Here is a 27,186-nt window from a genome sequence, read left to right on the forward strand (position 1 = left end):
GGGAAGAACCTAAGAACTGAGCAAACAGTATTCACCTCCACCTCCATGGGCAAGGGTAGCCCTTCATCTTCTCCACAGATTCTTTTCCAGTCTAGGCACTGGAATAGAGGCTGAGCCTTCTGCACACTCACTGCACGTGTGTTTGTAGGAACCTCATAGTGATAGACATCCATCCGTCCCCTGACTCACTCTCTTACCGCCTACATATTGGACTATGCGGCTCTGCATGAAGACCAGTACTACCATGAGCATGGGATATGGAATATCCCTGTTTCCTGCTCCCACTGCCCCTCACAGCAGAATCACTGTGATTCCTCTGTTTTGTGGACATTATATCCTTGAATGCACTTACTGTAAATGAATACAGAACAATATCATTCTCAAGCACATTTCTCCCCATGCTTCAGTTCACCTACTTTGTACTGGTGATAAAAGAAACTTTTTGCTCAGGTGTGTTTGTAGCTTATTAACATGGAAATGCAAAACTTTGTCACTATGTTATGCGTATCTGCAATTGGTTTATTTTAGACCCTTCTACATTATTTTGTAAGCATCACCTCCTGCCTAACCTAATAGGTGCATTTAGAGTAAAATATCCTATTAAGTAGCCAAAGCCTGATCTCCATTGCTACATGTACACAGATGCAAATACACTGACTGGATCTGGATGATCGTGACTAAACTTAAATTGAAGAGCTGTGAGTGAGAGCAGATTTTGGTCTGTTGGGTCAAATATATCTCTGCAGTAATGCCACTGACGTCAGTAGGAATTATACCCTAGATACCTTTGATTCATGGTGCTTTTCAAAGCATCACAGTCATAGGACTGGGGTAAGTGTCCAATTTGGTATATGTACAGCTCAGTTGGGAAGTCACAGAATTCCTTAACAACTAATCGTTTTCAGAAGCATAGCCAAATATGGAAGTCATAAGCAATCCGATAGCTACATAGGTCTAAAACTGACAGAGGACAGAGCTGAAGTTGCAGCAAGGCAAACTCCAGATTCTGAGATGATGAAACCTTACGAATTATGTGGGACATTAGACATTTGGATAGTGAGAAAGTCCGGGTCTCTGGATCTGGAAATTTTAACCCAAATTTGTTCATCTGTATTCATTGTGTGCAGGTGCTTTACAAGCAAAGGTGTATTTTGGTAATAAATTGTTTAACATGAATGTCACACAAATACTTATAAACTACGTATCTATAATACAAAGGTAAAAAGTAACTATCATTACGAGATGGAATGGGCTGTCTATTGGTTAGAGCAGGAGTATGAATGCACACGGGTTCTGTCCCAGGCTATTAAGGGTATGTCTATACTACCCACTGGATCAGTGGGCAGTGATCTATCCAGCGGGGGTCAATTTGTCGCATCTAGTCTAGACATGATAAATCAACCCCTGAGCGCTCTCCTGTTGACTCCTGTACTCCAGCGCCGCGAGAGGTGCAGGCAGAATTGACGTGGGAGCAGTAGCAGTTGACTCACCATAGTGAAGACACCGTGGTGAGTAGGTCTAAGTATGTTGACTTCAGCTACGTTGCTCACGTAGCTGAAGTTGCGTAACTTAGATCGATTCCCCCTGCCCCCCACCCAGTGTAGACCAGGCCTAAGTATGAGAGTATGGACAAATCCCTTAACTTTCATCCACCTGTGAAAAGAGCACAGTAACAGTTATCGACCTCACAGGGACACTGTGAGGTTTAAGTAATGTATGTTTGGGAGCCCCAAATAAGAGAATATAGAAATGCAGCATTATATTAAAAATATGCAGCTATATGATGAGGCATTACAATAGGACAGGGGTTGGCAACCTTTGGCCCGCAGCCCGCCAGGGTAAGCACTCTGGCGGACCGGGCCAGTTTGATTACCTGCCGTGTCCGCAGGTTCAACCAATCGCAGCTCCCACTGGCCGTGGTTCGCCGCTCCAGGCCAATGGGGGCAGCGGGAAGCAGTGGCGAGCACATCCCTCGGCCTGCGCCGTTTCCCACAGCCTCCATTGCCGATCCCTAGAATAGGAAATAGCAATTAATGACATGTATTTGATGTAATACTGCTGACAGTAGATGAGAAGGAAAATCTTTGTGTGGGGTAATATTATAACTTCTAAAAACATGTTGTGTTTCAATAAGCTTCTTACATGCTACATTTTCATATTTAAGAATCAGTATAGAAGTAGCTGGGTGTTTGAAAAAATGCCTGCTATGGGTAGCTTGGCAATTTTCAGGAATATTTTGTGCCAAAAAGGGTAATGTACTAAACAGTATTAATGAATTATGCTGTACTACTGAGTGTGATATGCCACAAGTTCCCTCAACTGACTCTTATATTAGTGTGAATAGTTACATTTTAATACAAAATCTAAAACCTGTAATACTAGTAACCCCATTGGAAATAGGTTAAAGCTCTAAACTACCAAAGCATGTACTTAAACATGTGCATAACTACACACATGAGAGTGGTCCCAGTGACTTAAATGGGATTATGCACAGGGGCGGCTCCAGGCACCAGCACGCTAAGCACGTGCCTGGGGCGGAAAGCCACGGGGGGCGTTCTGCTGGTCGCCGTGAGAACGGCAGGCAGGTTGCCTTCGGCGGACCTGCCGCAGGCATGCTGCCGAATCCACGGGACCGGGGACCTCCCGCAGGCAAGCCACCGAAGGCAGCCTGCCTGCCATGCTTGGGGCGGCAAAATACCTAGAGCCGCCCCTGATTGTGCATATGCTTACATGCTTTGCTGGATCAAGGCCTAAATGCATAATCCTGGCAGTAAAATGCGCCAATGGACAAAGCTATAGGAAGGCACTCTGCTCTTCCTTCTGTTGCAGTGAAACTTGGGGAGTTTAGAAAGGTTGTGTCTTTTCCTAAAGTCAGTCACTAAGGACGATATTCCCCTGGGCACAAAGGACTATGATTTCAGAGGAGCTGCACATGAAGCCCACTGGGTGAGCAGTTATACAGGGGTATCTGCACAGCCCTGCTCATCCCCCAAAAAGGTTTCTGAACTGTCTCTGCTTAAACTGGCACAAGAAGGTCACTTGAGCATGTCAAGAATAGCATGTCAGGAATGGCATGTTTGCATATATATGGAGCCAGTGGCTCCATCCACTAGCAAGGAGGGCTGTCTGCTATTCCACCCTATGGATAGCAGCTGTGAGGAAAGTAGCACAGCAGTCACACACACATACCCCGCACTCAGGCCTTATGAAGACAGAGTGGATGTCAGCTATCTTTCTCATGGAGGAAAACTGATGCTCTGGGACTGATTCTCCACTGCCTTGCACCCTGTAAAGTCATCTACACTTGTGCAAAGTGCATATCAAATGCTACCATCATTGTAAATGAGCTGAGAAGTCTGATTTGATTGTACTTTACACTCAGTCAGCACAGACATAACCAACCAAAGTGCAGCGCCATGGAGAATTAGACCCTCTAAGCAGGGGCGGCTCTACCTTTTTGGCCGCCCCAAGCAGTCATGCGCGGGAGGCGCCCCGGAGCCGCGGGAGCAGCGGACCTCCCGCGGGCATGACTGCAGAGGGTCCGCTGGTCGCGCGGCTCGGCTGGACCTCCCGCAGCTGCGGACGGTTCGCAGGTCCGGCGGCTCTGCTTGAGCTGCCGCAGGCATGCCTGCGGGAGGTCCAGCCGAGCCGCGGGACCAGCGAACCATCCGCAGTCATGCCTGCGGGAGGTCCACTGGAGCCGCGGGATGAGCGCCCCCTCTGCAGTCATGCCTGCGGCAGGTCCGGTCCTCCTGGGGCTCCGGTGGACCTCCCGCAGGCATGACTGCAGCAGGTCCGCCGGCCCAATCTGCCGCCTCCCCGGGAAAGGGCCGCCCCACGCGCGTGCTTGCCGTGCTGGGGTCTGGAGCCGGCCCTGCCTCTAAGACCTACCTTATTAAAAATGTCTTTGTTTGAATATTGCTTAATCTTGGGGAGAGGGTTCATATAGATGTGCAAAATCGTCCCTCGTTTTGCCAACCTTTACTCAATTATATCATTAGCATCAATGGGCATTGCATGCACAGAATGATTGCTGGATGGGTCCACTGACTGAATAATAAATCTCAGGGCCAGATTCCCCATTACATTATGGCTCCTTTGTGATACTCCAGTGTGAAGGTTATAGATGGGGAGGATCAGGATGTAGAATGAGCATGTTTGATCTGGCTATTCCCAGCTGCTGAAATGGCCTCTTAGGGTGATACACAACTGGGCATAAGTTAAAGCACCATCAGAGTTGCTCTTATTTACACTGGGGGCCTGGCTGTCCCCGCCAGCCATTCTATCAATGCGTGAAATGCAAAGAGGGTGGAAAGTCACAATTGTGGCCTGCATTTTTGCACTGAGCTTAGCACAGCCAGGACAGAGAATTCAACCTTCAACAAAGCCTCTAAGTCAACATTTTGCAAAAATGGAAACAAGCATCTAAAGGGCTGTGTCTGTGCTGCCATCCCAGTTAAACCTAGCATAAATATGATCAGAATCACACTATAATATATTATGCGGTGCATACAGCCTTCTGTATTAAGAACGTCACACTGAGGGTGCTTTCAAGTTGCATGTCACCACCATGGTTTGTTTATGGATAACTAATATGAATGTGGTTGAGAAAAATATACAAAGCCAATACTGGTTTCAACAGAAAAACATAAGTGAGCAATGAGGGTCTGTGAAAAATAAAAACACCCTCTCTATTTTGATTGTACATAACCTTGCAACCAGCCAATCAAGCTGTGACCTTTGGGGAGAGTCTGTCTGTTCCGGTGAGACGATCTAATCTCTATTCCAAGTGTTGATTTGATGTTTTTACACCTATGAATGTATAGATGTTTCTGCAAACTTCCCCACGTCATTTATCAACCTTTAAATGCTAAACCACCCCCAAAACTAAAACTTTCCATTATTTTTTCTATGAAAATATTTGTATTTGCACTAATGTCAGTGATGTCTAGAGGTTAGAGCAAGGGACTGCCTCTGCCACTGTCTGACAGCAAGTCACTCTGTAAAATGATGGTACAATAATTCCCTATCTCACTTGGGTGTTGTGACTCTTAATTAGTGAATATTTGCAAAGTGCTTTGAGATGCTGGGTTGGAAGGTGATATTTACGAGCAATGTGTTATTATGAAGATGATTATTTTATATACACATGATGAGAAGTGACATTTATAGAGCCCAAAGTCCTTTAAACTGATGACAGACTCAGAATGCCAAATTGTTTATTGAACCCCGAACAATACTGCTCTTATTGTAACTTTTAGGATGACTGTATTAAGTACTGCTGTATAATAAACATGTGGCATGCATATTGGTATTCTAAATATATTTAACTCTTTTGTGGCTTTCAGTCAATCTATTCAGTGACAGAGCGGGTTGCTCTAGCCAATTCTCTAGCCAATGACTAATGGCTCAGCTTTTGTTTTTGAAGGGAAAAGTCCTGAATTCATTATTTTGGGCATAACCCCTTTTGAAATCAGTTTTTGCCTGAGCAAGGCCTGGGTGAGAGTTGCATAAACTTGGACCAAAAGTGAAGTCTCACTTGGTTGCTACCTAACATGGGATGCTCTTTCAACCAACTCTTTTAAATAAGAATGAGTTGTGAGCAGTTGTAATATATCTGTCTGTTTTAATAAGCAAGACTGTGAGTGTAAAATACAAGCTTCAGAGCATTCTTTAACAAGAAGGAAGTGATACACACTAAAGGCCTAACTCTGCTCTGTGGAGGCAGCGATAAATGGCTATATAAGGTGCACAACAGTGGAGATTTATATGTGCAGTGGGTGAAATATAATCCTGTGCACAGGATCAGTACAGGGCCTATGCACCACTTATTGTGGCTTATATTCAGTTTAAGTGGTATATTGCCTGTGTGCTGGCCCTCAGCAGCGCTGAATTTCACCCATTTTGAGTTTTACAGACAACTAATGATACCAACTAAATGAATATCTACTCTTATCTGGATAAAAAATGTTGAAATGTGAGAAAGTGAAAACTATCATTTAAAAAATGAAGACATAATTGGTATATTTCAGATAAGAAAATAGTGGTTTCCTATAGCCAGAAGTATTGCATGTTTAAGTGTAAAGTAATATCAGGTAGTTAAATCTCTTTTAAGTAGTTGATGTTAATATTGTGTATATTTGTTTCTAGATACTGTTAGAAGTTGTGTAGCAAAGCTGTTCTTCAGCTGCCCCCTGAAGGGTCATTACTGCCTATACAGTAAATCCAGTTTTACTCTCATCAGCCGACAGCCTCAGCTATGGATCCATATCATGTTTCTCTTTCAGCAGGTGTGTGCAATACATATAAATAGTGGCACCTCAATAAACTGTACATGAAAAAACAATGTTTTAACGGTAACTCGTTTAGATATGTTTATCATCTCCATCACTGTTACTGTACATGTGTATGTCCTTTGAATTCCCCCTTCTGATTTCTTAGAAGTGGACAGCATTACTTATAAACTCTCTACGGTCTAGTGCTTTGCAGTAGACTGGCATAATGTTGTGTGACAGAGTATGTGCTTTCTGTTAAATATAACAAATTTAAGATGCCCACATGAAATTAAGAAAATCGGAAGTACAAACAACATTGGACCAAAACCTGTCATCCTTATTCAGGCAAAACTCCCAATAAAGTCAAGACCCGATTCTGCTTCCGTGGAAATGAATAGTCAAACTTCAGCTGAGTTCTGTGGAAATAGAGTCAGGTCTATAGACTTCAGTAGGCCTTGGAGATGCTCAGCACCCCTTAATCAAAACTCCCAGAGTCAAAATCCTGAGTAAGGGCATCAGGATTTGATCAGTGTTGTTCACCTATTGATTAAGATGATTCTTTTGATCGTTATATTAAATATACTTCCAAATAAAGACCATTAATTGATCATGCTTATCTGGAACATATATATACACAGAAAGAGAGAGAGCATTATTTTGAATAATATAAAGTTATGGAAGAAAAACAAATCTGCATTCCCCGTTCAAGATGAATCATGATGTTTTCTTGTATTTGTAATAAAACAAATCAGCTTCTCATAAACTATATATCGTAGTCAAAGATGCAGCATGCCCAATGTTATTGTAATCTTAGTAATTAGAGATGGAAAAGACCTATTGGATCATTGGGTCAAATCTCTCCGCAAGTGCAAGGCATAGTGAGATAGAGGATAGATCAGGTATTAAACTAACGCTACCCTTGACCTTGGCTAAATGTTTACCACGGGAATATTCAAACACATATGGTACTGTAAATTGTATTCCTAATGGACATTTGGTTGATTTAACAGATCAAGATACTCCTACATGTTGTATGATGTCCTAGAAATAAGTACCCAAAAGATCAGAAAAATGCAAATGAGAAGTAAGAACCATTTTGATTTAACTCTTTCATTTCAGGTAGACATACCAGTGAGCAGATTACTGTACCACCAGTGAGCTGAGCCCTCCCTGCCAGCTCCAGTTTAAATTCAGCACTGCCAGCAGCTGGTTCTGGAGCTGAGCATATTCATCTTGAGCCTGACTCTGAGAAATGATCTGTGCTGTGGCAGCCAGCTGGTCACTGGGGCCTAATGGGGTAAACCCACCAATGTCACAGCTGTGTAGTTTAGCAGGATATGGCAAAGTACAATACTACCCACTGCCACTAGCATTTGGAGCTGCTTCTGCCCCTAAATGGGTAGAGCTGGGTGCCACTGAGGAATTACCACCCTGCAGGACATAGACCACAGGTCGCTGAGGGAGGAGACACAGAGCAGGGAACACAGGTTTCTTCAGTTTTGCACAGCAGAGTGCATGACTGTTTGCACATGCTTCCTTCAGCACATGGGTTCAAATAGCAGGGTGGAAGCTACAGAGTGGGGATAGAGGCTTTGTTATGCAAAGCTATTCAAATCACAATCACATGCCCTCTGCTGCCTCTGTTCCTGCTTTTCCACACCTAGAGGATGCTGGGGGGAGGGTGTGAATAGGTGAGTGTTCTGATTTGGTGGGGATGTGGGGAGGGGAGGATCTGAGCCAGGTGATGATGGTTGTTGGGTAGGAGGGGGAAGAATTCTGAACCTGGGGATGGGTTCTGAGCTTATCGTGGAGATGTTTGTTTATATTCTGAGCTTTTGGGTGTCAGATGGGAGAAGGTTCAGGGCTGAGCATGTTTAAAGTCAAGCACATGCCTAGGTGCTTGGCTGGATTGGGGCTTAAGTACTCACCCTGCAAAGATCTGGGAGCCACTAAGACACTGAGCAAGAGGCAATCTGTTGTCTGCCCCAGCTGGACTATGTAGAGCCCAGGAGGAGAAAAGAAGAAATGTGATCTGCTGGCTTTAAGGGTCTGGTTCTTTCTTGGAAGTAGGGAAGGGAAAGGGAGAGACACTAGCATTTGAGGGGCAGAGAGAGAATTCAGGGAAAGAGGGAAGGTAAAAGGGGAGAAGAGGAAGGAGGACAAAGAGAAATAGGAAAGAGAAGACCAAACAAGCTTAAAAATAAACGAGGGTAAACAAGAAGTTGAAGAAAGAGACTGAATTTGAAAAGAGAAGTCTTTTAAGGAAAAAGAAAAGGTGAAAGAGTGGCCTCAGGGAGAAATAACCTGAATACAATGCTGCACGATAGAAAAACGAGAACATGGGAAATAGCTGATGAAAAAGATCAGAAATGATGTATTGAAATACATGAGAATGAGCAGAGAAGGAAGAGCAGAAACAAGGGAGACACATACTAGACGAGTAAACAGTCTATTTCTTTATTAACATATATAGTCTGATGCCAAAAACACACCATCTTGCTGGATATTAACAAAATGACTTCAGTCCTCTCTCTTTCTCTCTGTTGTATATTTTGAATCAATTGTAGTGATGATTTCATCTTTGATTCCACCTTTATTTCCTCGTGCTTAACATTTTCCTCATATTTTTTCTTTTTTAAAACTTCTTGCTTTAACCCTTTCACCAAGATGACACTGCACTTTGGCCTGACCCTTTCAGTCTTTTATTGAGCTAAGACAATAAGGGCAGGTCTACACTAAGGGTGGGGGTCGAACTAGGGTACGCAAGTTCAGCTACGTGAATAGCGTAGCTGAATTCGAAGTACCCTAGTTCGAACTACTCACCCGTCCAGACGCCGCGGAATCGAAGTCCGCGGCTCCAAGGTCGACTCCGCCACCGCCGTTTGCAGTGGTGGAGTACCGGAGTCGACCGCCGCGCTTCCGGAGTTCGAACTATCGCGTCCAGATTAGACGCGATAGTTCGAACTCCGAGAAGTCGAACTCACTGCGTCGACCCGGCTGGTAAGTGTAGACTAGCCCTAAGCTTTGCAATATTTCTCCTCTCAACAGATTTCCCATCCCTCTTCCCCCACCCCTTCTGTCTGCATTCTGTTCCTCGTTTCTCTCGCCTCTTTTTTTTTTAATACCTCCTCATCCCCCTTTGGAGCCTCACCTCGTTTAGAACTCCAGTTACACTTTGGCTTTAATGTGTTTTTCACTTTCCTATCTTGGGTAATTGCATTTGTTAAATTAAAAATGCTGTTGCCAAGATGACACCCTTAAATTCTGGCTCATCTTAGTCATAGCAGCTCATATACGGATGCTGTTCCTTATCTGCTTATTCTCTCCACATTTTTGATGATTAATCTTCTATGGCAGCGGTGGGCAAACTTTTTGGCCTGAGTGCCACATCAAGGAATAGAAATTGTATGGCGGGCCAAGAATGTTCACAAAACTGGGGTTGGGCTGTGGGAGGGAGTGCGGGCTCTGGGGTAGGGCTGGGGATGAGGAATTTGGGGTGTAGGAGGGTGGCATGACCTGGGACAGAGGAGTTTGGAGGGCAGGAGGGGGATCAGGGCTGGGGCAGGGATGAGGGAAGGTTCTGGCTGGGGGTGCGGTTCTGGGGTGGGGCTGGGGATGAGAGGTTTGGCGTGCAGGAGGGTGCTCCATGTTGGGATCGAGGGGATTGGAGAGAGTGGGGGATCAGGGCTGGGGCAGGGGGTTGGGGCATGGGGAGAGGCTCAGGGGATGCAGGTTCCGAGCAGCACTTACCTCAAGTGGCTCCTGGAAGCAGCGGCATGTCTCTTCTCCAGCTCCTATGCAGAGGCATGGCCAGGGGCTCTGCACGCTGCCCCGTCTGCAGGCACCGCCCTGCAGCTCCCATTGGAAAACGTAGAAGCCAGAGCGTGGCCATGCTGCAGCTTCTGGGAGCTGTGTGGTGAGGCCCATGACCCTGTGCCCCAGCTGTAGTTTGCCCACCCCTGTTCTATGGGCTGTTGTGTACTGTGCATGTATTTTTTTAACTTCTATGCTAGAAACTCACAAGACTACATTCTTCCATCTATGCACAGGAAGTCCCACATGTAACCCCTTATGTACCCAGAAGAGAATAGATCCCTGAACGTATAGGGCTCATCATGAGTCACCTTTCACACCCATTCTGGGGGAAAAGGGGCATAAAGCACTCCCCTGCATGGGCCATCTCCATCTGGTCTGTGTGCGTGTGTGAGAGCAGCTGCTGCAGGGGAAGCTGCTCACCCTCCCATGCAGGTGCACAGGTAGTAGACAGGCAGGATTGCAACGATAAGTGGAGTCTTGGCTCTGCCTCTCCAAGGCACTAGCTGGCCAAGCTGAGCCGGGCTAGAAGGGGATGTAAACTCGGCTAGGATTAGAATATTTCCCTCTTGGAGCAAGGGGGCAGCAGGGACTGAATGGTGACTCTGCATTGGAGTTGGAGGTGTAATTCCCAGTATGAGGAGACATACCTGTGATTGAGCTAGTGTGCTAAAAAGGAGTGCACGAACAGAGGGAGGGGCTAGCTGCCCTGAGCACAAACCCATCATCTCAGACGGGATCATAGGGTGGCTAGCCCCTTCTGCCGCTTGCACTACCAGGGCTACAGTCTATTTGTAGCATGCCAGTGCAATCTGAACTAGTACAAGTATGTCTCCTGGGGATGGAAATTACATCTTCCAGCTCTCGTGTAAACACACCTCAGAGTCTCATTCTGTCCCTGGTGTGCTCCTGGGGCAGTGAAGTTCCACACTGCCCCTTCCTGGGGGCTTGTCGTAACACCATGATCTAGTCCTTATTTCCCTAGGAATTTATGTTCTTTTTTTACCATCTTTTATGTCTATGACTTTGTTTCTATTCTGAATTACTGGTTAATATCGGGGTTCTTGAAGCTTTATTCTTCTATTGCTTTTGAAGTAGTTGTAGTAAAAATTACTGCTGAACATCCAAAGCCTGATTCTGGTGCCAGTGAGTCCACAGCAATACTCCCATTAGCTTCAGACATGCAGGATCAAGTCAGTAACATTTGGTTTTGTGTCCTTGCAAATACATTGTACACATAGCAGTTTATATGCCCTTCTGTGAAAAAATGATGATTCTTATTATTTTGTATTCTCTGTTCAAACCTATTGTACAGTAACATGAAGTAAATGTATCTTAATTTACACTTTTTCATTTGTTTGAAACTCTAAAAGCTTTTACGTACTGTGTATATAACCATTTTTAAATTAAATATCATGCTAAATTCATCCCTGGTGTAACTCCATTGAAGGCAGTGGAATTGCACAAGGCATGAATTTGGCAGAAAATATATTTATAATGTGTTAATAATTAACTACATTAGGTAAATTCTAACTATAAAAAGTCCTTTTTGACCTAGATCCAAGGAATTCCATGAGTTACCTTATTTTTGCGAATAAATGCTGTTTTGCCATTTATTATACTCTTTTTGTCGAGTGCAAAGGAATAGTTTTGCTCTCATATCTCCATAACAGATCTTGACTTCTGTCTTCTGCTCTCCCTATAATTGTGAAAGTCTAGGTTAATAATTTTAATATGCTTTGAAATCCTTGGTTGACAGTTGTGGAACTTCAAATTATTATTATTAGATGTATTATTTATTGTTATTTCAAACTGGGTGGATTTTGTGCTCATAGAGGGAGCAGAATATTTGACTTCAGATCAGTTTTGTAGATTTGAGAGGAGACTGTTTTTCCAATTAAGAACAGAAATGAAGGTAGAATAATGGATGGTCTTGGAGGAAGAAAGCATGGTATTTAAGAAGTACTGATATTTTCTGAAAATGCAACATCGTAATGACCAGCTGAAGAGGAACAAATCTAGTTCAATTTTTCAAGTTTGATTTATTTATTTATTTATTTTTTTCCTACAGCAACTTTTGCATCAGATGATATAGGTCAACTCTACAGCCACATCACCTCTGGCTTAATTGGTCTCTTCAGGCGTGAAACTATATAATAGGCAGTGTTGGTAGTGCCCCCTATTTTTAAGGTCGTCTGATACTTCGTATTATAAGACCCTGTTTTCAGTTGCTTGTAACTTTGCCAAATTGTAACTGTTTGGGTTGAAATTTTCCATGCAAAGGTGTCGCTTAAGCAGAAATTGTTTTGGAAAATGTAAGCTAAAATGGTTTAGCCATGTCTAAGAATGTGTATAGGAAGAAATATGTTGTTTTGCCCATATTAAAAAAAAAATTGGGTGACCTTTTCTTCGCATCTTTGAATCACTCTGGTGCCCCTATACTATACTATACTATACTATACTATACTATACTATACTATACTATACTATACTATACTATACTATACTATACTAGAAATTTGGCAAGGGGTGGCCTTTATGTCAGGGACATGCCTTTTGCCACTCCTGTGAAAATATGCCTGAATTTGGCCAAGTTCTAAGTCTCTGAAAAATCACAGTTCACACATGCCCAGTAGAAATGTCTTAGAATTTTAGCAGCTAAATTGCCTGAAACTTGCATCCACATTGGGCATGCTCCAGCCCAGAGCTGAGCAGGCTTTCCCTGCAATTGCATCTCTAGACTGCAGTGGGTCAGGCTGGGATCAAGCTAGGGTGACCAGTCAGCAAATGTGAAAAATTGGGACAGGGGGTGGGAGGTAATAGGAGCCTAATAAGAAAAAGACCCCAAAATTGGGACTGTCCCTATAAAATCGGAACATCTGGTTCCCCTAGATCAAGCACCAGAACTGAGAGCGGGGAGCCCGTGCTCAGTGACCCCCGCTGCTGGGCCCAGGCAGCATGGAGGAGTAAGCTACATGATTCAAATGCTGAAGAGACACGAGTCAGACTTGTGGGGTTGTGTGCCGGGGGATTACACTGGAACAAGGAGCCTGTGGAAGGGAAAGTGCAGGGCTTGGAGGCTGCTGGGGTTGGGAGGGAAATTGGAACTGGTAGTTGGGGAGGGAGACTGAGACTAGGTGGGCAAGAAGACAGGGATTGGGAGATGGGGCAGACTGAGACTGGCTGGAAGAGGAGATTGAGACTAGCAGGTAAGGACACTGGGCGGGGGAACCATGGGGGAAATGTAGGGGGGGAGACAGGGACTGAGATTGGATGAGGAGATGTGGGAGACTAGGACTGGTGGGGCAAGAAGACTGAGACAATTAGCCCTGGCAGGAAAACTGGGACTGCAAGCCAGTGGGGACAGAGAATGCAGGGGGAGGGGAGGGGAGGGGTGACTGGAAGCCAGGGGGAGGAAGAGAGATAAATAAGACTAGGAGCCAGGAAGGAGGAAATTGGGACTGGGTGACAAGAAGGCTGGAGACAAGGAGTTGGGAGTGTAGGGGGAGAAATGGGCATGACGGGGCTGTGAGATTGGGATGGGGAATCCGGAGGGAAGAAAGGAGACTGCGATAAGAAGTTAATTTTCTCTCTGCACTGGGCTTTCAATGTACGCATCCCAAGTTTTTTACCAAAAGAGAAATAATACTAGTATACAAGAGTGCTGGTTCTGCTACTAATAGCTAGTTCATATATACTACTTTTCAACATTAGATCTCATAGCACTTTACAGAGTTGGTCAGCATCATTAACACCACTTTACTGAGGCACAGGGAGGTGAAGAGACTTGCCCATGGTCACCTATAGGTTAGTAGTAGAGCCAGCAATAGAACCCAGGTCTTCTGAGTCCAGTGCTCTCTCCACTGCCAGCACTACTATATACTAGTGTTATGTGTGCGCACACAGGGTAGTAGTGGTATGTTATATGTATATAGTAGTAGTAGCTTATATGTAAAATGTAATGAATCAAGTGCCTGTGAAATCAGGTATTGTGCAGAGAAATAGTCTCAGAAGAACTAATGAAGTATACAGGAACTATTTAGTTTCACAGATTTATATACTTTGCATTGATATGAATCAATCTTAACTCAATTTTTTTTTAAATGTCAGTGTCAGACATTCTGCTCTTGATATAACATGCAACAATTACTTTGTGTAGTTGTATCATTCTGAAATAACAGCAATACGATTTTTTAAGACTCAGATTGAAATTTTCTTTTCAAATATTTTCTCCAGAACTTGTTTCCAGAACCCTTGTCCATACAAAGTAACTCTGTGCAAGTCCTTAAAACCTTGTGGGAGAAGACACAGCTGAAGGGAACACATGGTTTTGAAACTGCGATGATTCAATCTACATTTCCACACCAGAAGGTAAACATTTATTCCTTGGGGTGGGGGGGATGGGGAAGTGATTTTATACCAACCTTTAGAATCGATCTACGTGGATCTTTGCAATAGATGTGATGGCTCCATACTGTGTTTAACTACTGGAAAGCAAACCTCTTACACATATGCGCACACACACATAATATCAACAAATCATAAATATTTTAGCAATTAAACATGGGGCCCAATTCTGCTTCCAAAGAAGTTGATGGAATTTTTGAGGTTGACTTAAGTCAAAGCAGGATCAAGTCCAGGTGGCTTCTGCTTCTTATTTCTAGCTACTGAATCACATTAAAATAAACTAAAAGGACACAATTTTTTTAATATTACTTTTCCATGTGAGCAATTGCTGTGTTGCCAAAAAGATGCTAAGCATTTGCTCTTGGGAGAGGAGGTGGCCCATGACACTGAGAACAGGATGGGAAGTGGTTTGTGGACACAGGTGGGATTTTCAAGAGTGCCTTAGGAACAGAAGTCCCATTCACTTTCCATCTCTCTATTAAGAGGTGATCTGAATTAGGAAAATGTTTGAGAACTCCTGCTTTCATCATTGGTAAATTACAACCTGTTTCCACCCTCTCTTGCTCTATGTATGTTTGTGTGTTGAAAGGAAGCTTCTTTATGCACTGAATAATTTTTATGTCACTAAATTTCTTTTGCCTTCAGTGCTGTATAGCTCTGGTTTCTTCTAGGTATTTTCACTCATTACTTTGCCAAGTCCTCTTCAGCCAGTTTATTGATATGGCAGTCTATGGCTTATTCATGATGTAGGGCCCCCTCTCTTACATAAACCACACCCAGCTTGTAAGAGCGTTGACCAGTGCTCAGCAGGAATTTTATATCTGAGCTCTGTAGTGGATCCATAAATGTGTCATTTTGTATTGTACTTTGAAATGTCTCCAGGTTTACCAAAGCCCTCACACATGCTTCATGGGAGTTGCTAGTGAAGTGAATGAAAACAGGTGATGGTACATGTAGGTATTTTTTTTCCTATTTACTTACATAATTTTAAAGGCTAGAGTCAGAATAGCTGCCATGATGGACTGTTTAGCCGCCCTGTGGAAATTCACACAATTCTGCACAATGCCTTGGATGCTATGAAAATGATGATTTTTATACACTCCATCTTACCATCTGTTAGTTTAAAAGTTATTTACTGTTTCAGGAATTGTAGGGAAAACTGTTTCAAAGCTATTAATCAGACTTCATGGAAAAGACCAGTAGAGGATTATAAAACAAAGGCATATTTGAGCTAAGTGCAGAAATATTCTTCAACATGTACAATTTTTTTTTCATCTCAGCTAAAATTGGATGAACTAAATTGTCAGATGTGGTTTTAAAATATTATTTCTCAGGCTGAGACTAAGTGTGGAAAATGTCTGCCTGAAACTATTATTTTACTAAAGTGATGATGGTTGAAAATAGGAGTTATTAGTGGAAACATCTTCTGAAATGTAAGGTGATCGTGTTGCATGACATATCCAGATACAGCATATACCAGTACATGCATATCATACACATGCACATAAAGATTCTTTATATTCAAAATTAGATAAAACTAGATCCAAGCTGTTTCTTCCAAAACCATAAAGCTGTTCTTTGTTTAACTTAGAATAAAGCTTGTAATAGCTCATTTGCCGAGAATGGAGTAACTTGCACAGTACCATGATCTAGGAGATCTGTCAACTGAAGTGCGAAGGTACTTCTGACTGCATATTTAGGAACAAATTGAACCCCAGCATGCAATCTGAAGAACTGGGCTGTGCACTGGGCAGATTCATAGAGTCTAGTGGTGTTTACAGTAGAACCATTTCATTGCCAGCTGCAGTAGTCCCCATGGCTGGTGCATCTCCTTTCCATATGGGGACTGGCCACTAGCTCCATATTGTTCCCTCCCCCAAATCCCTTCCACACTTATATACCAAGAGCCCACAATGCTCAGAGAGTGTCACACCAAGGTTAATGGCAGCCGACCTAGTAGTCAAAGCCAGCGTTCGCAGTCACGAGACAGGATATCTGGAGATCAAGTCAGGAACCAGAGTGAGGCCAGGTCAGGATACCAGGGGGTAAGAAGCAGGAAACACATAGGAGGTCTGGAACAGCAAGGCAAATGCCAAATGTCAGGCTCGCGTGGGGTACCAGGAAATCCAGGAGCCAGAGCCCAGTTCTTTAGACAGCTTCCTGTTCCTGGTTTAAATAGGGCCAGTGGGCCAATGAGCCACACCCAGGGCCGGCTCCAGACCCCAGCACGCCAAGCGCGTGCTTGGGGCGGCATTTTGCCGGTAGGGCAGCAGGCGGCTCCGGCGGACCTTCCGCAGTCATGCCTGCGGGAGGTCCACCGTAGCCGCGGGACCAGTGGACCTCCCGCAGGCATGACTGTGGAGGGTGTGCTGGTCCCGCGGCTCCGGTGGACCTCCCGCAGGCATGACTGCGGAGGGTTCGGTGGTCCCACGGCTCGGGTAGACCTCCCGCAGGCATGCCTGCGGATGCTCCACCGGAGCTGCGGGACCAGCGCACCCTCCGCAGGCACGTCTGCAAGAGGTCCCCCGGAGCCGCGGGACCGGCGACCAGCAGCACGACCCCTGCGGCGTGCCGCCCTGCTTGGGGCGGCCAAATTCCTAGAGCCGCCCCTGGCCTCACCAGGGCGCTACCAATCACATCCAGCAAACTGTTAGTCTCCAGAGTATTTGTTGCATAATTCTATTACTCTTAGTCCTTTGGGGGTTATTTCATCATTCCTTTTTTGTAAGAGTACTTTCTTGGTTAACTGTGTTCCCAAACTAATGGGACAGTACAGCAAGAAACTGTAAAATTAATAGAGAGTCCCATGGCATCTTATAGACTAACAGATGTATTGGAGCATGCTTTCGTGGGTGAATACCCACTTTGTCAGCTGCATGTAATGGAAACTTCCAGAGGCAGGTATAAATATGGAGGCCAGAATCAGTCTGGAGATAACAAGGTTAGTTCAATCAGGGAGGATGAAGTCTTAAAACACTGATCCCAACCAACTAGAAAATGGAACTTTGGAAACTCAACAAGTTGTAGAATTACACACTGATATTAGGATGCTGGATAACAATAGGGTGACCAGACAGCAAGTGTGAAAAATCAGGACAGAGGTGGGGGGTAATAGGAGCCTATATAAGAAAAAGACCAAAAATCGGGACTGTCCCTATAAAATCGGGACATCTGGTCACAGTAGATAACAATCAAGTAGATGCAACACATTAAAGACTTCCTTGAGATTTTAAAACTGAGATTTAAAAAATGTTGTGCAGCATTTGGCTGGTTTCACTTCCTTTGTTTTTGGTTTGCTTACTAATACAGGGCCTGCTATTGCTCCTATCAAAACTCTCATTGATTTCATCGGCAAAATTCCCACTGACTTTTCTGAGAGCAGGATCTGGACCTATTGTTTAGTAGATTTCTTTTTATTTCTTGTGAAATTCAGAGACCAAGAAGACTAGCTAGAGTCCAGTGTAATGCTGTTGGCCCAATACAGTTTTTTCAATGTCTCTAACATGACCAGGAGTGGCTATAAGAAATTCAAATGTGTGACTACACACACACACATTCTCCTGAAAGCTTTTGCTTTTTCAGAAAAGTTTGCTTCAGTTGGAAAATTTGCCTTATACTGTGTATAGGTCCAACCGTGCAAGACACAACATAATCTCAACCCTCGGTGACTATAGTGGAAGCTGAGAATGCTCAAGCACCTTGTGCAGAAGGACTCCATAACTTTTCTTAAAAGCAATTGTGGGTTAGAACTCTTAACTAACTAAACTCTAGGCTTGGGTTTACCAAGGGACAGGATGAAGTGCTTAGTCATGTAAGCTTTCTAGCACTACCTTTGAATATTCTGGTAACAGATCAGCATATTAGGCCAGATTTTCAGCTGGTGTAAATGAATGGAGGTCTAGTGGTTTATAACAGTTGGGGAGCTGGCCCATCCAATTTCTGCAGGTAGATAGACACTTAAAAGAAATACTAACGTGGAAAAGTAAATTTAAAAACAAAATACCCTGCTTTCCCCCCCACCACACATACAGACACCCTTGCAGTTTTATTTCATCAAAAATTTCAGGGGGAAAAGTTTCCTTACCTTTTTTCTTTTCTGTTTATGGGTCTATCGAAATATAATCAAACATGGCAATTCCAGCACCATACTATACATTCCATCACAAACAGACACATGTTGTACATCAGCTTAGGAAATTCAGAAACTCTGGGTTTCTGAAAATGGTTGAAGAAACCACTGTCTTCCGGGGAGAAAGCAGGCTGCACTGTCCTCTAACAAATTCCAGTAGCATTTTGCAAGTAATCAGTAGGTAGGTGGATAAGACCTTATTCATCCTGTTCCTCAGTAATTTGCCATTACTTCTGAAGTCTGGAGACATGGCAATCTCTGCAGAATCGTTCAGAATATATATCTAGCTATGAAAGAGAGAGATTAGGAGAGTAGCTGTGTTTAATAAGGGTTTGCTTTATAGGAACACTTGGGAATACAGTCAACAGACACTAATGCTCTAAGTATCTGTTTTGCTATGTATGCGTGCATGCATTGCACTCTTTCATTGTGATACAAGAATGCCAAAGAGAGATCCAGTTCTGCTCTTTATTGGCACACTAATCCTTTGTGATCAGTTAACTGGGTGCAGTGAACAATTTTAGGTTTTTGATAACATGCTCCTTTCTTAACACACTAAAATAAATATTGTTTGGAAAAATAATTCCTTAGCAGTAGTGTCTATTGGATAAAGTATAGGCTGGGGAGCCACAAGACCTGGGTTTTTTTAACCTTGGCTCTGAGAGTGGTTTATTTATGTGACCTGGGGCATGTGACTGAAACACTCTGTGCCTCAGTTTCCCCACCCACAAAAAGGGTATTAAGACTTGATGTTTGTGAAGTGCTCTAAGATCTTTGCATGGTGCTAGGCATTATTATTCTGTTGCACAAATAATAATCACAGATGATATCACCTGCAGAAATGTGAGCAAGTCTCTACAAATAACAATACCCACCAATTCATAGGAAGAGAAAATATCTTGCATTGTGTTCTAAAGGTGGACGAGAGATCCATTTGCCTTTTATTTCACAATCTACATCTTCAAGAACACCCAGTTGTCTCTTCCCTGAGCTCTTCAGGGGTGCCCAGCTGGCTTGCTCATTTGTTTGGTTTGGCGGCAAGTTGCTTACACCATTCGCCCACTAAAACCAGGAAAGCATCATCTTGGATGAGCAACTTGCTGGAAGCAATTCAGAGAACACTCTGTGTCATGTGGCTGCTGCTGCTTTCAGCACTTTAAAACACTTTATCTCTAGTTCAGTGTTTTGAATGGGTAAACCAATAACTTCTCTGAAGCCAGTGAAGGTTCTCTGGGGTAAAGTGATGTAAGTGAAAGGAGAACCAGATGCCATGCTTCCAATGCACTCAGTTCACCACCTAGACACAATATGGCACATGGAGATGCATCAGTCACAGATATAGATGAACTAAAACCTTGTCTTGAAAACTGAGTTTAGGGCATTCTAGGAGTAAAGGCTTTTCAATTCCTGTTGAAATGGTTAACGTTACTAGCATTTTATCGTGATATTAATGAAGTCTTAGGGAGCCTGAAGCCTAGGTAGGGGTATTTTTTATTAAATCTAAAGAAAAGGAAATAAATAAATGTCATTGTTACTGATACCAATGTATTAATTTCTTTATTTTCTGTTTTGTTATTATGTGTTTGAATTACTTTTGTTTTGTGAGATTTACAGCTGTTGAAATTAACATTTTAAAATAACCAGATTAACAGATACTTTTGACAATGCCTAAATAGTTGTTGTGCATGTAGATTATACAACATCAAGATATTAGGAATGAAGGAAATGCTCAGATTTTGGTAACTATTTGTTTCTCATTCTTCAATGTACACTTATGCTCAGTAAATTTCCTGTTTACGTCACTGAAAAATGAAAACTATGAATAATTTGAAAAAATATTAGTAGCTAGGAATATTATTCCTCTTCTAGTAGTGAAGACGTTACTCCAGATTAATGCTGGTATACTTGAAAGCAGAATATTGACTCCAGTAGAATTGCTTCAGGTTTGCATCATGGTGATTGACTGCAGATTTTGGGCCAATATGTGCAGCCAACTCACTATCATAAATACCTAGCATCACACAAAGAATCTTATGTAGCAACATACTGTATGTTCATGCCACAAAAAATATTTATACAACGCAGTTTAAAATTTGCCAGAAATAAAGTATTTCCAGCTGTATACCCTCATAGATTTCCGGTCAGTTGCTTCACAGTTCTTTATCAGAGAACATAGGCTACATTATAAAAAACAGAACCAGTTTTATACTCATTGCAAAATCCATTGTGTTGACTCATGCCATCACTTGTCAGAAGAGTGATGGAGCAGCTATTTTATGAACCTTACATGATTCCTTCGGATTTATTTGCTGAGTAGTTTTGCAAGAAAATAAATAACACTTTTAAGCAATTGTCATTTCCATTTATTCCATTTATTCACTTGATAAATCACTTTATCCATCAAGAAATAATGCCCCATTTTCACAGCTGAGTAGTTGCCTTACACCTTCCAGATGATGCAGGTGAGGGACAGGGAAATCTCTTGCCCCAAAAGTTTGACTACCTCCCACCTCACAAGATGGTATATTTCAAGCAGCTGCTGATTGCCACACAGACTTTTCTTGAGCCTTTTCCCCATCCCCTGGCACCATAGCCAATGCATCCCAGCCACCCAAGAGGTGCTTATAAGAGCATAGAGAAGGCACCTGCTGGGATGTTTTTCCTTTCAACCCCAATATTATCAACTCATCTCTTCACAATGTGTCATTCATGGAAGACCCTGGGGACACACTGGAGACAGCATCACCACCCTTGTGCCCAGCTTTCCAGTGATAGACTATGGCAGAGAATCCACACCACCACCACCAGGGCACAGAGGACCACACATCCCAGGGCACTTCACTGCCCATTACTTTGCTCAGGTCCCCTTCTTGAAAGCTATTCCTTCACTGATACAAGGGACCAAAGGCCAGGGAAACTTCCAGAAGCTAGCTGGGCATGTCCTATTCTGTTTGGTTCTCCAACGCCATCCTGCTTATGCTCTGTTGCCTCAGGTCATTGTACCTGAGCCTCCCTCTGAAAAACCTGAGGTGGTTCATGCCTAAGTAGCCACCAGCTATCCTGCCATTGACAAGTCAGCTGAACAAGTATGGTCAGTGTAGAGAAAGCTCTCCAATTTCAGAGCAAAGCAGCCTGCTGAGTACCATGAATGGAGAGGGTTCCCCTGTAGAAGAAGAGTTAGTCCCACTGGTATGGGAATGGCAGTCAGTGAGCAAAGTAGTCAAGTTTTACTTGCCATTTTCAGTGAATCAGTGCTCAAGTGCCAGGAAAGAAAGCACCCTAGACATGGACAGCCTGGTTACGCCAAACCTGAGGTATGCTTGAGTACAGTCCCCATATCAAAGAAACTACTTCAGAACCAAAAGGGTTCCAAACTGGGGGAGGAGGAATGTATCCCTCATGTAGTCCAGTGGGAGCTAGCATGTTAGGCCAGGCCAGGCCAGAAATCAGTAGAAGACAGGAAGAACCTCTTGCTTCTATAGTCCTTATATAGATATTTCCTCCATTAGACAAAATGATTTTAAAACTTTTTAAGATGCAGCTTTTCAGTCCTTAGTTCTTAGTGTGCTGGGAAACATTTATTTTCCAGCTCCTTTTGGACAGAGAAGAACCTTTCTTTGTCCTGTTTCCTCCGATGGAAATTAAATGTTTATAATTAGCAGATTGTTCTGATGTGCTTCTTTGACTGCTATCTCTCCCTGGGACAATAAATGTGTGTTTTTGCAGATGTCCCTGTATCTGGTATTTGTGCATGTATCTGTTTCAAACTCAGCAGTTGGTTGAGATGAGGTCTTTTATGGAGGGAGAGAATATTCGAACATTTCTATCTCCACATTAGAGGTACAGGAGAGTCCCTAGTTGTGAAAACAATAGGCCAAATTTCCCTCTGCAGTACAACCCCTTTCCTCTGTCTGCCAGCACAAAGAACCTTTAGAGCCAGGGACTCCAGCCAGCTGGGGATTCCCCCAACTGGAGGAGTCCCTGAATGACATAGAGCTGATGTAACTGGCTTAGGGTGACCAGACAGCAAGTGTGAAAAATCGGGATGGGGGTGGGGGGTTAATAGTACCCTATATAAGAAAAAGACCCAAATATTGGGACTGTCCCTATAAAATCAGGACATCACCCTAAGCTGGATCCTCTTTTCCCCTTGGCTCTAGAGACATGGCCAGGAGATAAGGCAAGGCTAGAACACTGTGCGGTCCAGCACAGCACAGCTGAGATAGTGGCTCCTTTAAAGTTTGTTAGGAAAACAGTTTGTATGAGATTAATTTAACCTGTTACTTCAGTTTTGGAACTAAACCTCATAATATCAGTGCTGCTCACCAGAGGTTTGAGTTCTGGCAAACAAGACCCTCTCATCTGTCTTTTAAAGAAGAGTGAGTCCCAACCCACCATTCAGTGATTAACACTCTGTTGTGGCCTCAGATCCATTTAAAAGGGAGGAAATTCCCAGCGGCACAGTGTCACTAGAGATCATTGGGTCAGGGGGGAAAAAAAAAAAGCACTAGAGAGAGGCTGAAAGTAGTAAAGCAGTTGCAGCTGGAGGGAAGCTATGGCAGGCAGTAGTGGCCAGAGCACAGCGGGCAAGAATGGAAGAGTATCAAAAACTCCCCAAATTCTACCTTCTGAAGAGTTGCAACTTCAGCTGCTTTTGTTAAGAGAAAAGAAACACCCTGTTTTTAATAGATCCAACCAGATGGGGTGTTTGCTGCCACAAAATGTAATAAAGAAGGGACACTACTAGACCTTAACCCCCCAAAGCTCAATGCTCACCAGGTGCTATTTATAAACTCCCAGCTCTAGTTTTTATCAGGTGGAAGCATTGACCCATATGATTTCATTTTACAAGTAATAAATTGTGGGGCAATCGGATCATTCATACTGTGAATTTTTTATTACTGCCCTAGGATCTGGACCATGTTCAGGTGCATCTGGAAGAAGTGAGGTTCTTTGATTTATTTGGATACAGTGAGGAAGCAGGAACGTGGCAGTGTTTCATGTGCAATAATCCTGAAAAGGCAACAGGTAAGAGATCTTCATTCACTACTTCCATGCAACAAGTAGTAGGGTTCCAGTTCTGGCAGACTGTTACCTGGCTGGATAATGCAGTGTAGACTTCGAGTCTCCAAAAGTAACATGATTCCTACACCTTATGTAGCAGTAACAACAGAGGAGAAGATCTAGCCATGGCATTGTTGGGCTTTTCTATACAGGGACACTCAGGAAAGTTCAGTCAGATCCTTGGATGATGAAGTTGCAGTTACCTAAAGACCACCTACTCCTGAATGAAACTATGGGAGGTGGGGGGCATAACGTAATTTAATTTATGTGCATTGACTTCACACTTTTGATTGATTCACCTTAACTTTTCTGCATGTCCCTGTGTAGACATGGCCTATGAAAGGGAGGCTGTTAGGAGCGGAAATACTGCAGCAAACTCTGAAGAAGAGGGCAGACAAGTTCTCCCTTTAACTGGAGCTCATCAGCAAAGTTCTTCCCTTCCCTTATCTGTCTTCCCAATATTTCTGAAGAGACACAGGATTAAATTCGAACCTTATTAGCTGTGTGCTGGAAGTGGGGGTGTAAACTCAAAGTGAATGTAGACATGTATACTGACCTGTCCTACAGCCACCCTGTGCAGCAGGAGTAATCTGCAGACATGGAGTGACCAGATACGGGAATATGAATGTAAAAGTCTATGCTGGCCCAGGCCACAGGTTCCAACTGAGAATGTCCTTGCTGCAGGTGTTTAGGGAGCCTAGAAGGGATGCAACAGTTGCCCTTTAATTGACGTCTCTTTGTCTGAGTACACATCCTGGAAGAAGTGGCTTAAATTTGACTCAGAATTATTAGTTTTAATGTGATCAAATTCCTGGCACACTTTTTCTGGGAACAGGCTGTTTAACAATTCAGTTATGAAAATGTTTGTACAGGTGAAAAATATAGATGTGTCAAATTGCCTACTATATTTGGTATCATTATAAGTAGAGCTGGTAGCACTGCCTGTTAGTAAAGTTGCCTGACATTTCCCATTCTAACACTGTTTTGCAATCATTGGGAATATCTGCCCACAGTTAACACATGCTCAGTAGAGACTTCTTAAATTGTAGCAGGTAAAATTTCCAAACTTTCTCACCTCACTGAGCAAGTTTGAACCTCGTACAGATCCTAGTGATGACCTAACTGCATATGGCCCATCACCACAAGGTGACAGAGCCTGCTCCATCCCCTTACTGCTACTATATTGACCAGGACTGGGACAGGTTGGAGCGGACTAGGCAGAAGGGGTCAAGTTTGGGCAGAGAGTCTGTGCCTACTACAGCAGACCCTAGAATAGTACTCAAGAGTCCAGCATCACTGAAATAAGCCTGGTTTAAAATGAAATCAGAGTGTCATCGACCTCAGCCGCATATACCAGTTTAACTAAATCAGTTTAAAATAACACCTTTAGTTAAACCAGTGCAACTGTGTGTGCACACAAACTCTTAGATTAAACAGATCGGATTCATGTCTGACTTGCCCTGACTCAGCTATTCTTTCTTCATACTTGTGTGAGATCAGAGCTATGCCCAGTAAGGGCAGAATAATTGGGTTTCCTGGTACAAAAAGTCATTGATTGGATCACCTGGATTTGTTTCTTTACTTTCAGCATTTCATTGACATGTACAATGTTACAGGGTGTGGTGGATCTGGTATACTAACTCCCAGACGGTGAGACAAATTTATCCCAGGTGTTGCACCATTGAATTGAGCTATAGCAACAATGAATTTGCCCAAATATCTCTATATTGTGGACATTTCACATACACCTCTACCTCGATATAACGCTGTCCTTGGGAGCCAAAAAATCTTACCACGTTATAGGTGAAACCGCGTTATATTGAACTTGCTTTGATCCACCAGAATGCGCAGTCCCGCGCCCCCCACCCCCGCCCCCGAGCACTGCTTTACCACGTTATAGCCGAATTCGTGTTATATCGGGTGGTGTTATATCGAGGTAGAGGTGTATTTGTTCAGAGGAGGAGGTGGGAGAAAAAAAAGATATGATTTAAAGTGCGTTGCCCTGTGAAGAAGATAATTTTAGCAAGAGTAGGGAGATGCGTGCAGCAGTAACAAAGTTGTTGGCAGTTAGAGATTCTGGCCTACTTCATGGTGCAGTAGGCCTATAATATCCAGATTGAGTCTATGCCTGACCAAGCAATTCAGACCCAATCTGTGTAAAATGTGTCTAAACAAAATAAGGCCTAAACAAATAGTAATGAGAAGAGTACATCTATGATACGTTTTTCTTTCTTAGGGCCTGATACTGAGAGGTGCTGAGCACCAGCAATTTGCATTGAAATCAGTGGGGCTTTTAGGATTTGTACTCAGATGAGGGTTACCATATGTCTGTATTTTCCTGGACATGTCTGGCTTTTTAGTTGTTAATCGCTGGCCTGGAGGATTTTTTAAATATATAAAAACTTCTGGAAAATACAGACGTATGATAACCCTACCCATTGCCCCTCTCTCCTCTTGGGGTGTCAGCTCGCTGCAGCCTGCGGATTGCAACCCCCCCTTCCCCCAGTGCTGCTGCAACCCTGCGCCCCACAGCTAGAAGCTGTGGTGTCTCTGCAGCCAGCTGCGGGTGTGTGGGGGGACCCACAGCCGCTTCTCCCTCCTCTGAGCATCCCCCGCGGCTCTGGCAGAGCCTCAGTCTCCCCCCTCCACCCCAGCCGTGCAAGGAGCCCCCCCACCAGTGATCCATGCAGCCGGGGCTGCCTCCCCCTCCCACCCCTGTGGAGCTGCTGCCCGAGGGGAGGGTCCCGGCAGAGGGGAAAGTTTCTCGGCACGTGGCGGTGGCTCCCAGGAGCTCGAGCCCCCCCTCCCCACCCGGGAAGGGCCCGCGCTGCAGTGCCTCCCGCAGCCGCCTGGCCTGAGCTGCTGCAGCCTCTCTGGGTCTGGCTGGGAGTGGGGTGGAGGCCCCCCTGAGCTTGGGGGCAGGCCTGGGGCCTGAAGCAACTTCCCGCCTCCCCAGTTCCAGCTGCTGCTGCGCGGAGGAAGCGCCCAACTTGCGGGCACATGGGCTGGAGAGCAGTGAGAGCCAGGAAAGTTGGAGCCCGGGGAGGAGGCTGCTGTTTCGGGTAGCTGGGAGGGAGAGGGGAGGATTGGGAATGTGGCGTGTTCAGGGGAGGAGGCGGGTCTGGGGTGGGGATTTGGGGAAGGGGTCCAATGGGGCAGGGAGGGGGTGGAGTTGGGGCAGGGACTTGGGGGAAGGGGTTGGAATGGGAGTGGGGAAGGGGCGGAGTTGAGGAGGGGACTTTGGGGAAGGGGTTGGAATGGGAGTGGGGAAGGGGCGGAGTTGAGGCGGGGACTTTGGGGAAGGGATTGGAATGGGAGCGGGGAGGGGCGGAGTTGGAGCAGGGTTCGGGGGCCCTTAGAGTGTCCTCTTTTTTCAATGTTCAAATATGGTAACCCTAACTCAGATTAATAAACTGAGAGTATGACAAAATAAGGACCATATTTTAGCAACAATAAGAGGCACTTAAGAATCTGAATTCAGAGTACTTGAACAGATCA

At 44.1% G+C, this 27,186-nt stretch overlaps 1 protein-coding gene across 8 annotated transcripts in view; it reads left to right on the forward strand.

Annotated features, from left to right (window-relative positions):
* Nucleotides 1-27,186, forward strand: part of VEPH1 (ventricular zone expressed PH domain containing 1) — a 186,522-nt gene that overhangs the window by 131,032 nt on the left and 28,304 nt on the right. For 6 of the 8 annotated variants that reach the window (XM_039489510.1, XM_039489506.1, XM_039489509.1 and 3 more), the window contains 3 exons: nt 6,151-6,290; nt 14,325-14,459; nt 23,535-23,652. In XM_039489510.1, coding sequence (XP_039345444.1) covers nt 6,151-6,290; nt 14,325-14,459; nt 23,535-23,652 — 393 coding nt within the window. Of the gene's footprint in view, nt 1-6,150; nt 6,291-14,324; nt 14,460-23,534; nt 23,653-24,015; nt 24,204-27,186 lie in introns of those variants that run through there. The other 2 variants (XM_039489508.1, XR_005584954.1) reach the window with 2 other exon arrangements.

Source organism: Mauremys reevesii, linkage group 9 (assembly GCF_016161935.1).
Source record: "Mauremys reevesii isolate NIE-2019 linkage group 9, ASM1616193v1, whole genome shotgun sequence".
Classification (NCBI taxonomy): domain Eukaryota; kingdom Metazoa; phylum Chordata; order Testudines; family Geoemydidae; genus Mauremys; species Mauremys reevesii.